Source organism: Molossus molossus, unplaced genomic scaffold, assembly GCF_014108415.1.
Source record: "Molossus molossus isolate mMolMol1 unplaced genomic scaffold, mMolMol1.p scaffold_m16_p_7, whole genome shotgun sequence".
Taxonomy (NCBI): Eukaryota; Metazoa; Chordata; class Mammalia; order Chiroptera; family Molossidae; genus Molossus; species Molossus molossus.
In genome coordinates this window covers 60909436-60923337 of record NW_023425401.1, presented here as the reverse complement: position 1 = coordinate 60923337, position 13902 = coordinate 60909436, and the positions used below count along the sequence as shown (strand labels likewise).

General features: G+C 38.0%; 1 protein-coding gene across 5 annotated transcripts in view; it reads left to right on the top strand.

Annotated features, from left to right (window-relative positions):
• The window catches only part of COG5 (component of oligomeric golgi complex 5), a 439997-nt gene that overhangs the window by 23040 nt on the left and 403055 nt on the right, over positions 1-13902 (top strand). For all 5 annotated transcript variants that reach the window (XM_036246141.1, XM_036246143.1, XM_036246142.1 and 2 more), the window contains exons 3-4: positions 8893-8950; positions 13756-13810. In XM_036246141.1, coding sequence (XP_036102034.1) covers positions 8893-8950; positions 13756-13810 — 113 coding nt within the window. The remainder of the gene's footprint in view (positions 1-8892; positions 8951-13755; positions 13811-13902) is intronic.

The following is a 13902-nucleotide window of genomic DNA, read 5'->3' as shown; positions in this document are numbered from 1 at the left end:
TCCTTTCACTAAGAAAAGTTTTTTTCTATCCTTTCACTCTTAACCTATGTGAATCTTCTGTTGTGAGGCGGGTTTCTTGTAAACAACATATATATGAGTCCTCCTTTTTGTATCCATTCCGCTGCTCCATGTCTTTTGTTGGAGCATTTAATCCATTTCCATCTAAGCTCATTATTGATATGTACTTATTTATTACCATTTTTATTTATTATGGTTATGTTGCTCTCCCTATTTATTCTGCTTATTACAGCAGTCCTTTTAACATTTCTTACAGTGCTGGTTTGGTGCTAATGTATTCCCTTTGCCTTTTTTTGTCTGGGAATCTCTTTATTTCACCTTCTATTTTGAACGATAGCTTTGCTGGATAGTGTAGTCTCTGATTCAGATTCTTGTTTTCCATTACCTTGAACACTTCATGCCATTCCCTTCTGGCCTGTAGTGTTTATGTAGAGAAATCAGTTGATTGCCTTATGGGAATCTTTTGTAAATAACCTGTTGCTTTTTTTTTGCTGCCTTTAAGATTCTCTCTTTGTCTTTTATTTTTGGCATTTTAATTATGAAGTGTCTTAGTGTGGGCCTCTTTGGGTTCTTCTTTTTTTTAATCCTCACCCAAGGACAGTTTTCCATTTTTTGTTCAAATAGAGTGGGAAGGAGAGAGGAAGATAGAGAGAGAGGAACATCGATGTGAAAGGGACATATCGAGTGGCTGCCTCCCGCAGGACCCTACCAGGACTGCGGACAAATTGCAACCAAGGTACGTGCCCTTAGCGGGAACTGAACCTGGGACTCTCTGGATCATAGGCCGACCCTCTAACTGCTGAGCCAAAGTGGCCAGGGCAGGGTTCTTCTTAGTTGGGGCTCTCTGTGCTTCTTTAACTTGTATGCTTTTTTTCTTCACCAAGTTAGGGAAGTCTTCTGTCACTATTTCTTCAAATATATTCTCTAACCTTGCTTATTTTTTTCTTCTCAAACTCTTATTAAGCAGATGGTTTTACTTTTTATATTGTCCCACAGTTCTCTGAAACCGTTCTTTTTTAAAATTGGTTTCTTTTTGGTTCTCTAGGTGAAATTTTTTTTCCCTGTCTTCTAATTCACTAATCCGATCCTCGACTCTTCTAATTTGCTGGTTATTCCTTCCAATGTGTTCTTTATTTACTCTGTGTAATTCTTCATTTCAGCTTGGTGGCTGTTCATTTCTAGTTGGTTGATTCTCATTGTTTCTATATCTTTACTCTTGCTGTTGAGCTCTTCATACATGCTGTTGAACTTTCTCATAATCATTACTCTGAACTCTACTTGTGTTAGCTTGCTTAATTCCATTTCACTTATCCCTTCTTTTGTAGAACTCTCTTCTTTTATCATTTGGGATTTGTTTCTTTGTTTCATCACTTTGGTTGTCTCAGTGTATTTTGAATCCTGCCAAATTTTCCTTTAGGGTGTTGGTGTTCCGCTGATTGTGGCTTTCTCTACAGCAGCGGTTCTCAAACTGGGTCACAATCCCTCTGGGGGTCAAACGAACCTTTCACAGGGGTTGCCTAAGACCATCAGAAAACACATATTTCCAATGGTAATTTGTAATAATAGCAAAATTACAGTTATGAAGTAGCAACGAAAATAATTTTATGGTTGGGGGTCACCACAACATGAGGAACTGTATTAAAGGGTCACAACATTAAGAAGGTTGAGAACCACTGCTCTACAGGGTTGAATGAATGTGGAAGAGCCCATGTTAAACACCAATGTCTATTCTTACTTTCCTGGTATGCCAAGTAAAGATTCAGTTATTCTATAGCTTTTGCCTGCAAGCTGTTAGTTTCTTAATGAGTTTCAGTTTGCAGGCCTCAGCTGAATGTAAAACCCTTCAGGTGGACCAGGTAATAGGATTTGCAGTTGGTGGGGCACTTGGTTTTCCCTGGGTTAAAGTTGAATGGATAAGAAAGTGGTTTCTGCAGCGTGTAGTTATTGGCTCAACGTAGGGGTTTAGGCCTCTGCCTTTGCAGCTCAGTCCTCAGAGCCACAGGTATGGTGTTAAATTCCTGAGGGAGAGGCAGTTGCTTCTACCCCTGGCTAAAGCTGTGATGGGGCTACTTGAGAGAGATGGCTACTGAAGCTGTGGAGGATGGGCTTAGCATAGGATCTCATGGCCTCAACTTTCACAGCTTAGTCCTCAGAGCCAGGACCCCCAACACTGAAAGCCAGATCAAAATTTCCAATCATTTGGAGGCTTCCCCCTGCCCTTGCTTGCTAGTAATCTCTAGGTGTTAATGAGCCCCAGGTTGCATTCCTCTAGGTTGGTGTTGTTAAATTCTTGAGGGAGGTGCTGTTGCTTTTCCCTGGGGGTCTGGAAAGGTGCTCTTTGAGTAAGATGGCTACTGTTAGGGAAAGGTTCAACATAAAACTCCTGATGGCCTCCATCCCAGCTCTCTCCCCAGTGCCACGAATTCACAGCTGACTTCCAAAAGTTCTGGTCCAATATGCCCTCTCTATGCTGGAGCTCAAGGTGAGTGGCTGTAGCTGATTTAGTACACTAGCCCTTCAGGGAAATGCGTGTTCCCAGCACCTCTCCCTGCTGGACAAAACCTTTGTTCTGGTGTTTTTCTCAGTCAGGTGTTATGTGGGCACTTTTCCTGTTCTGCCACTCTGTGCTGTGGAGCAGCTTGAGGTTTTAACCCCCCCCAATTTTTCAGAGGGAACAGCTCATAGTAAGACAGCCCTCAGCTGCTGCTTGTGGGCACCCAGCCAGCCCTCTCACTCCTCTGCAGCTCCTACCAGTCTTGATTTGGGTTCCTCTTTACATCCCTGGTTATGAGGGTTCTCTTCAGCTGCTCCTCAGTTGTTTTTTTCCCGATGACTTGTCTTTATTTTAGTTGTAATTCCAGTTTGGTCCTGGGTGATGGTCTGTGTAGCTTCCATTTACTCTGCTGGCATTCATCAAAAACTCTTTTAATTGTCATTTGGTTTCTTTAAACCCCCTATCTCTGGTCCAGCCGGTATGGCTCCGTGGTTGAGCATCGACCCGTGCACCAAGAAGTCGCCAGTTCAATTTCTGGTCAGGACACATGACCAGGTTGTGGGCCTGATCTCCAGTGGGGGACATGTAGGAGGTGGCCAGTCGATGTTCTATCTCATTGATGTTTCTCTCTCTCTATTTCTTTCCCTTCCTCTGTCTAAAAAACCAATAAAGAAACAACAAAACAAACCAAACACCCTCTATCTCTGTACTGTTACTGTAACCTCCCAGCTTTCTGCGCACACTGTGTGCACATCCCATTTCCTGTGATGCACCTGATACTGGCACCACCTTGAAGGTGCCTTTTTTTCTGTATTTGTGTTCTTTCATTTGGGACCTGTTACTTTTTTTTTGCATTTTGGCTGCTTCCCTAAGTTTGTTCTTGTGTTTTAGGTAGAGCTGCCACATCTCCTGGCCCTGGTAGAGTGGCCTTGTGTAGTAGGTATCCTATAGAGCCCTGTGGTGCAGTCTCCCTAATCACCTGAGCTGGGTGCTCCGCATGCCCCCTGTGTTGGCTGTGTGCATTGTCCTGTTGTAGTTGAGCCTTGATTGTTCTTGGTGACACTGGGAGGAATTTATTCCCCAGCCTGATTGGCTGCAAAGACCAGCTGTGACTACAGTGGAGAAGTTACTGTGCAGGACTTGATCCTATAGAGCAGGACTTGCTTCATTGGGGGCTTTGGTGCTCTCTAAGTCCACTCCTTGAATGTGCCGCTCATGGAATGTGAAGGGTTGTAATCTGGTGTGATCTGAAGGTCTCCACTGGGGTTACTGGTTATGGGCCTCCTGGGAGGTATAAGGTCAGCTACTGCCTGTGCCCTGCCTAGGGCCACCAGGCATAAGCTACAAAGCAGCCTGCAGATGGTTGTTCCTTGTGCTGAGCTTGGACGTGCCCAGGAGAGGCCAAGCTGTGAATCATGGCCCCCTGCCATTAGTGCCAAGCCTGGGGCCACTTAGAGATAGGTTTAGGGTACTTGAAGGCCAAATGTTGCCTGTTTGATATTTGTGGACCTTGGAGAGATTTTAGGAAAGTCCACAGCAGGAACCAGGTGACAGGCAGTTTATATTGAAAAACTACTAGAAATGGCTTGGGTGGGCCTGCAAGATGTGTGGGGCAGGGTCTCAGGGAATCACCAAGGTTGGGTGAACAGTGTGAGCCAGCTTAATGGAGACTTAGATATGGTGCTCTCCTGCCAGCTCTGTGGCGGTGGGGTCTCAGAAGAGGAACAGTGGTTTCTGCCTGCACTTTTGTTTGTCAGAAAGCTGCCTGTCTAGCTTTTGCCCTGATGTCAGACAATTCCATTCTTCCCTGTATGTCCCTGGTTCCTTTTGAGCTGCTGCTCCAGTGCTGGAGCTCAGAGGAAGTGAGACGGCCCTTTAAAAGGAACTGCTTGTGACACCAGCAGCCTTCATCTCCCTCAGCCTTAATCCCTGCTGTTTTTTTTTTTATCCTCACTTGAGGATATTTTTCCATTTTTTTGCTCAGATAGAGTGGGAGGGAGAGAGAGAGGAAGAGAGAGAGAAACATCGATGTGAAAGGGACACACCCCGAGTGGCTGCCACCCGCACTACCAACCAGGGCCGGGGACAAACTGCAACCGAGGTACGCACCCTTCATGGGAACCGAACCCGGGTCTCTCTGGACCGCAGGCTGACCCTCTAACCCCTGAGCCAAACTGGCCAGGGCGATCCCTGCTGTTTTTTTACAGACAGAGTTATTGGGACTTTTCTTCCTGGCATTGCAACCCTGGGCTTGGGGGCCTGTTATGGGACTGGGATTCCTCGATCCTCAGGTTGGACCTCTGCAGCCGAGATATCTAACTTGATTTTTACCTGGCATACGTAGGTGGGTGTGGGACCAGCCCATTCCATATCTCTGCCTCTCCTACCAGTCTAGATGTGGCTGGTTCTTTAAATCTGTAGTTGTAGGACTTCCATTCAGCTAGATTTGAGGCAGTTCTGAATTACAGTTGTTCTATACTTTAGTTGTAACTTTGATGTAGTTTGAGAGGATTGAAGTACTGTATTTATTTACCTATCGCCATCTTAACAGGAAGTCCCCATTTCTGAATATTAATTTTGTATCTTGCTACTTTACTATATTAATTTATCAGTTCTAGTAATTTTTGGTAGAATCTTCAAGGTTCTCTATATATAGTATCATGTCATCTGTAATTAATGACAATTTTAGTTTCTCCTTTCCAATTTGGATGCCTTTTGTTTCTTACTCTTTTCTGATTGCTGTGGCTAGGACTTCCAGTACTATGTTGAATAAGAGTAGTGAAAGTGGGCATCCTTGTCTTGTTCCTGATCTTAAAGAAAGCACTTTTAGTTTTTGCCTTGTGAGTATGATGTTAGCTGTGGGTTTGTCAAATATGGCCTTTATTGTTTTGACATATGATCTCCCTATTCCCACTTTGCTCATAGTTTTTTTCATAAATGGGTACTGGATTTTATCAAATGTTCTTTGTGCATCTATTGATGTGATCATATGATTTTTATTCATTTTGCTTAGGTGGTGAATCACATTTATTGATATGCAGATATTGTACTAACCTTGCATCCCTGGAATAAATCCCAGTTGATCATGATGAATTTTTTTTTTTAATTTCTAAAATATATTTTTATTGATTTTTTTTTTTTTAGAGAGGAAGGGAGAGAGAGAGAGAGAGAAACATCAATGTGATAGAGAAACATCTATTGGCTGCCTTCTACATGCCTCCTACTAGGGATTGAGCCCGCAACCTGGGCATGTATCCTGACCGGGAATTGAACCAGGACCTCTCAGTTCTTGGGATGGTGGTCAATCCACTGAGCTACACTGGCTGGGCTTGGTGAGGATTTTTTAATCTGTATTTATCAAGGATATTGGTGTGTAATATTCTTTCTTTTTAGTGTCTTTTTCTGGTTTTGGAATTTGGATAATGCTAGCCTAGTAAAACGAGTTCAGGAGGCATCCCTTCTCTTGAATTCTTTGGAATAGTTTGAGAAGGATAGGTGTTAATTCTTCTTTGAATGTTTGGTAAAATTCACCGGTCCAAGACTTTTGTTTGCTGGGAGTCTTTTGATTTCTTCTTCGATTTCATTAATTGTCATAAGTCTGTTCAAATTTTCTGTTTCTTATTTCAGGTTTGGAAGATTGTATGTTTCTAGGAATTTATTCAGTTCTTCCAGATTGTCCAGTTTGTTGGTATATGATTGTTTGTAATACAATTGTATAGTTTTTATTAGGCGGTTTTATGGTATACTTCCTAGTGTTGCCTGTTGTCTGAGTAGGCACTTAATATTTAAATGAATGAACAAATTTATGAACAATTGGACTTTTTACCAGGAAACAGATCTCTTTTACTCTAAAATTCTGGTTATAGTGTAGTTAGAGTTCCATATTTAATGATGCCCTTGCCAGTTTGGTTCATTAGTTATAGAGTGTCGGCCCACACACCAAAGGGTTGCCAGTTTGATTCCTGGTCAAAGGCATGTACCAGGGTTGTAGGTCTGATCCCTGGCCCCAGTCGGGGTTGTGTAGGAGGCAACGAATTGATGTGTCTCTCTCATATTGATGTTTCTCTCTCTCCCACCTTTCTCCCTCTCTTCAATTCTCTCTAAAAATCAATGGAAAAATACCCTCAGGTGAGGATGAACAAAAACAAAAAGACATATAAAACATCTTTTATTGAAAGACTGGGGATAGAAAAATGAACACATTTTTTCTGGCTCCCTGACTACTCACAGACCAGTGGTAGATACATGCAGAAATAATGACAGCCAAAAAATGTTTATGGAAGCAGGGGAAAATGCCTGGGGATCTCAGGGTGGCTTTTTGGACAAACCACCTGAAATTCCTTCTACCTTTTTATGGTTGGTATTTTCCTTATTCCTTGCATGCAATACCTTTTGTGCAGGCATCATTGAAAAATTAAAATTTATTTAATGTCTTGTGGGTTCTTGAAATATTGGGGGGAACACTTTGTAAAGTGTATGGTTGTCTAACCACTATGCATATACTTAAAATTAATACAGAATAATATTGAATGCAAATTGTAATTTAAAAATAAATTAAAATAGAGTTGCAAAAAAATAGTATTTAACATCTCTTAGAGGAAACAGGTTATACTTAAAGTAGTTTTGGATGTAAGGTAGAAAAAGTCTCTGAGTCATAATATGAGATATGAACCTGCTATAAATGTTTTCTGCTGGAAAAAAAATTGGGATAATGCTAACCAAATCTATAAATGAAATATAATAAAAATAATTCAAAATATAATAGATGATTAAAGTTAAAAAATGTACTGAGGCATGTTTTAGCTGTGGTTTGGTACAGGAATTAGAAACCACTTTAGGTATTTAAAGCAGGAAGATATTTAATACAGAGAATTGGATTCTTATATAATCATTAGATGACAGCGAATAGACTGAGTTGAGGGATCTACCATAAATGCAATTCAGAGGCCCAAAAGCTTCTGATGTTACCTCGCATGACAATGCTAAAATTCTGCTTCTAGGTACCTGGTAACTAAACTCTGGAATGACCAACTATCTCAATTATTTCTAAATCCTCAGGTCTCAGGACCTTGTTTACTAGCTGAAACAGTAACAGGAAGATAGCTTTCTTTTCCTTCTCTTCTGTCTTCCAGATCCCTTGGGAATTCATCCAGTTGGCTACAGGGGAGTCTATGAAAATGTAATTTTAGACTTTTCAACCTTTCCAAAGAATTTATTATAAGGGACAAAGAGGAATAGAGAATTAAAAGAAAATTAGTCTTGTTAGATTGGCCACATTGGTGACTGTTATCACTGGATTAGGGAAATTTCAGACATCTTCTGGCAATCTTAAGAATAAGAGATACAGGAGACCAAAAGTAACACTTATTTTAGATGGATATGATAGAAAGGGACTTGACAGAATGATATGATACCTGAAATAGGACTAAGTGGAGGATGCAGGGGTTCTAGTGAATGAATCCTTGTTGACTAGGACCTTCAAGTGTACAAATTATACATGAAAGTTCTTATTCATTGGAAAGAAAGGTACAAATGATAGGAATTTTGCATTGTAAAGATTTGCTTGATTTCTTGATGTTTCTAGGAATTTCTTGCACATTGCCTTTAATGCTTAACCTTTTTAGTTTAAAAAAATTTGTTTTTCTTTATTGATTTTAGAGAGAGAGGAAGGGAGAGGGAGAGAGATGAGAGAGAACATCTGTTGGCTGCCTCCTGCATGCCCCACACTGGGGATTGGCCCATAACCCAGGCATGTTCCCTGACCGGAAATCGAACTGGAACCTCTTGGTACATGGGTCAACACTCAGCCAGTGAGCCACACTGGCCAGGCCAACCTTTTTAGTTTTTTGATATGACCATTTATGCAACCTTAATTTTCATAGAAATATCAGCCTTCTGCAGGGAAGAAGATTTGCTGTGACACTGAGAAACTAGAAGCAGAGAGGGAGGTGGGCATAGACTCTGCTTTATTATTCCAGATAGGAATGTAGTCTTGATGATGCCGAATTAACTTCAAGAACTAAGAGAATCTGATGTTTGAAGACATTCTTTAAAGCGAAGGCATATAATAGCATGGCAAGAATTAGCTGTTTTTTATTTTTCAGTTTTTCTACAATTCTACCTGCACATCCCATGATTAAAGTAAGGGGCTAGTGACAAGGCTGTATTTTTTTGGCTCTATGTCAAACTAGTGTGTTTGTGTTCCAACTAATAACTCATCTCAAACTCAACTTTGTAACCTATATATATATAATTTTTTTTTCATGTTAGTATTTGCCCTCCTTGCTACATAGAGAGCTACCTTCAGTTCTACATTGTGGTTACAAAGAAAAATATTATCTACTTAGAGCACCTACTGATTATTCATTTTTTAATTTCAGGTTGTTGCAAGGCATGAAGATTTACTGGCACAAGCAACTGGGATTGAGTCTTTGGAAGGTATATTTCTATTAACTATTACAGATTATATAGAACTAGACCAGGGATTGGCAGCCTTTTTCTGTTAAGGGTCAGAGAGTCAATATTTTAGACTTTGCAAGCCATACTGTCTCTTTTGCAGCTACTAAACTGCCACAGCAGAGTAAAAGAAGCCAGAAAATATGTAAATGAATATGTGTGGCTCTGGTCCAACAAATCTTTAACAAAACTTTGCTGAACTCTGAGCTAAACTATCTGGGTTCAAATTCTTGCTTTGTCACTTACTAGAAGTGTGACTTTAGACAAGTTACTTAATGTTTCTGTGCCTCAGTTTTATCTATAAAGGAGAGGGTTATAATGTGTACTAACATGGTGCCATTCTGAGGATTAAATAAGTTAGCAAAATGCTTAGAACAATTCCTGGCACATATTTAGTACTTCTATAACTCTTAGTTAATTAAAACAAGTAAAAAACATCAGTAACACCAAAATGGGTAATAGAGTTAGTAAGCTTGAATTTTTTCTTATTTTTGGCTTTCTTTTAAATGCTTTTCAATGTAAGTATAGTAGAATAAAAGTAAATTGGATTTTTATTTTTATGAATTCTCTTATTTTTGTTTTGCTAGCATTTATGAATTTTTTGTTCCCCCTTGATTAGCTGTATCACATAAATATGAAATGTTAATATCGTGTTACATTAATACTTATGTTGTGATTACTATTATTAATCATTGCACATCAAAAGAAAGCTAAGTGATCTTTTTCTGTGTTGATGAAATTCTTAAGGAGGAAGGATATTGCTTTCTGTGATGCAATATTCTTTAATGCTTCCCCTAGTGTTTTGTATGAACTCAAAGGTATTATTCTCAGCATGTACACTGTTTCTAAAACATCTTGAAGAACTTAATATTTTCAGAAATAATAGTTTGACTGCTATTTTAATATTTAGGATGTGTATCAGACTATATTCATGGGAAAATTAAGAGGCTCTAAGTACTGACTTACTACTGAAAATTATGTTCTTTTACTCTCTAAATATTTTTTATGGCTTCTGAAGTAAGTAATGTTCTGTTTTAATGGTCATTCTTTTAAACAAACGATAAATGATTTATTTAATTTGTAAAACCCGTAAGGATAGCATGGTAGTACATTGATTCTGAATGTATATGTGAATGTATATATGTATGTATATATGAATCATCACAACAGAAATACTTCTCATTGTTGTTTTCCTATATGTGTTTAGTTCTATTATGTGCTTGTTTTTCCCAGAATGCTTTTCACTGATTATAAAATAATATACTATTTGACTGAGTTAGAATAACTATTAGTTGAATGATTGTATTGAGTACTAAGCCTGGCTTCTCTGAGTTCCTATGATAATCTAAGAATTTTCCAGATTATTTGAACATAAAAAGTCAAAGTAAGAATTGGTTAGTATTCATTTTAGCATGATATGTATTCTGACCCCTTTTAGAATATTATTTTGAGATGCTGAAAAGTATGATATATATTTGAAAAGGAATATTATCCCAACTTCTACTTCATCTGCTTTTTTTCCTATATATTTAATTTTTTGCCACATAAGTAGTTTAGAGATATATTTATCAAGCCTATTTTATTAAAAGTTGCCTCCTATTTTTTGTTAACTTATTCATTTAAGTATTAATTGAGAATTTGTTAGATTCCAGGAAGCTGTGATAATAGACAGTCTCTGTCCTTAAGGAATATTTAATTAGGCCTATTTTATAAAAAGAGATATCCTCATTCATTCAATTGTTCACTCAATCAAATAGTAATTGAGCCCTTGTTATGTATCAGACACCTGTGAGCAATAGATAAAGCCATTGTTCCTATGGAACTTATGTTCTACATGGGGAAGTAGACAAAAAATGTACAAATAGGAAACTTCAGATATTTGTAAATCCTACGAAGAAAATAAAATGGATGATGGGGTGTAGGAAGGGTAGTCTTTTACTAGTTAGGATTGTCAGAGGAGGCTGTTTTGAGAAGATGACATTTGAATTGATATCTGAATGATGAGAAAGAGCTACCATATGAAGATCAACATGAGGAGAAGTTGAGGGACCAGTAAATGGGAAGGCAGGTATTAGCTTGGCAAGTTGAGGGGTAGAAAGAAGTTCAGTATGACTAGAGTTTAGTGAATAAAGGAGAAAATTGTGAGGTTCCTGGAAAGGAATTTTGATTTTCATTCTAAATGTAATGGTAAACCATTGGAGAATTTTATTTAGAAGTATTATGTGATAAAATTAATGCTCTTAAAAGTTTTTTTCTGGTGATTCTATAGTAAGGGAAGAGTAGAATCATTGGTACCAATTTAGAAGTTATTAGAGTAGTGGAAGTTGATTGGAGTGGTGGATGTAAAGAGATAGAGAAATGGATGGGATAAAAGTGGGGGCAGTGCTGGTAGGATTTGTTGATGGAAGATAAAAAGGCTGAGGGAAAGTTACCAGGAATGATTGCTAAGATTTTAGTCTGTAAAATTGGATAGATGATGGTATGAGTAACTGAGGTGGGTTAGGATGGAGAAGATTATAAATTTGACAATCCCAGCCAGGGTGGAACAGAAGTTATCTTGGGCATCTTAAATTTGAAATAAACGAGTTCACATCCACGGATTTGTGTGCATGTGTGTGTGTACACACATACATAGATAGGCAGATATAAAGAAAGTAATGATAACAAGTTATATATACATGTGTATATAAGCAGATGTATGTATGTATAAAATCAGTATTTTATTGATCAGATAGCATTTAAAACATTGGGATTGAATGAAATCCCTGAGAGATTGTAGATGGAGAACAGAAGAGGCTGAGGATCAAATCTTGGAGTACTCCATCACGTACAGATCTAACAGAGGAAGATTAGGAACAAATTAGTAAGATAGGAGAAAATCCAGGATGTATGATGACTTGGAAGCCAAGAGGGAAAAATGTTTTAGAGAGGGAGTGGTTTAACTGTGATGAATTTCTCAGAGTTTGAACAAGATAAAAACAGAACTGATAATAGAATTTGGCATGTTGGAGATTTCTGATGACCTTGACAAACATCTGTTTTGATGGAGTATGTATAAAAAGCCAGTTAAGATTGCCTTGTGGAGAGAGTAAGATGAACGAAAGTAATGATAACAAGTAAGAGCAGTTCATTCTTGGAGGTTTAAGGTCAGTGAACCATAAAACCAGCAGAAAAACGGGAATCCTTGGGGCCAGAGAGGATTCTGTTAGATTGAGCAAAATGAAAGCATTTATTACAATAGCTTTATTAACTCTGTTTTACGTAGTCACAGCTGTAAACCTACATTTTCCCCACCCTGTATTTGTATGCTAATATTACTTCATCTAATATATGACAATATTCTATACTTAAATTTGTTTAAAATATTATGTTTCAAAACTACAGGTATGCCAGTTAAATGGAGAAAATGAACTTTAAAGAATGGAGTTCAAAATAATTACATCTGTAAGATTAGAAAAACTATTTTTTGGCATATATAAATAGTAAAATTTAAAATCTGTCTTTCTGAAAATATTACACATTTTGTAAAATGTTAAAAAATGTTTTTGTTTTTTTTTTATCCTCACTTGAGGACATTTTTGCATTTATCTTCAGATAGAACAGGAGCGGGTTGGGGAGAGAGACACATCGATTGGTTGCCACCCACACGACCTCAACTGGGGCAGTGGACTAACTGCAACTGAGGTACGTGCCCTTAGCGGGAACCAAACCTGGTACTCTCTGGTCTGTGGGCTGATGCTCTAACTGCTGAGCCAAACTGAGCAGGGCAAAAAATGTTTTGTTTTTTTTTAGAGGAGAGGAAAGGGAGAGAGAGTTTATTTTTATCATGGTGTACACATGGAAAGTAAAGGTAATATCTTTGCTGTCCATGTTTATTTAGCTAGCATATTAATTAAAATATTTATAGACTACTTGCCATGGGAACTAGTTTGAGTTAGCTTCTGCTCATACAATAGTGAATAAAAAAGATACTTTAAATGCCAGGAATATATATATAGTCTAGTGAGAGTAAAACATTAAACAGATATATAAGTGGATATGTAATTACCTAATATGATTAGTGTTATGAAGGAAATGTATGCTGTAGAAGAAAATATCAAGAGAATATAAATTAGTTGAGTGATCTATTAGTAATTGTTTATGTTAAGTCAAGACTTGAACAAATAGTAGTTTATCCACTTGGAGTCTGGCGGTAGGGTCAGGGGTTGGAGAGACTATATACCAGGGGGAAGGACACCATTTCCAGATCACAGGGCCTTGTACACCAAGCTGTGGATTTTAGATCTAACATAGGAGCTAAGGGGAGATTGTGGAAGGGTTTTGGCAGAGAAATGTTATGGTACAATTTTGCACTTTTAAAGATCACTGAGGCTTCTTTTTTGTAATTACAGTGCAACACACATTAACATGGAATTTATCATTCTATCCATTTTAAAGTATATAATTCAGTGACATTAATTACGTTTACAATATTGGGCAACCATCACTATCAAGTTCGAGAAGTTTTTCATCACCCCAAATGGAAATCATATACCCCATTAAGCAATCACTCCCCGTTTCTTATCAGTCTTCTTTAATGGAACAGGATTGGAGGCGGGGATAGAGGCTTTTATAATGGTTCAGGCAAAAGATATTGGTTGCTTAGATTACAATGGTAGCAGAAAAACTTGAGATTTTCTATATATGTGTGTATATATTTTTATGTATTTTTTCTTTTTGTTTAATTTTTTTCCCAATTTGTGCCCATGTAAATTTGTAAAGTAATGTAAGCTGTTATATTTTTCTAGGTGTTCTTCAGATGATGCAGACAAGAATTGGGGCATTACAGGGAGCTGTTGATAGGTACTGACATTCATTTTGCAAATAAATAGAATGGAAGGATTATTATCTGTTGATATTTTGAAGATCATTTTATTATCACTCCTCTCTTTATT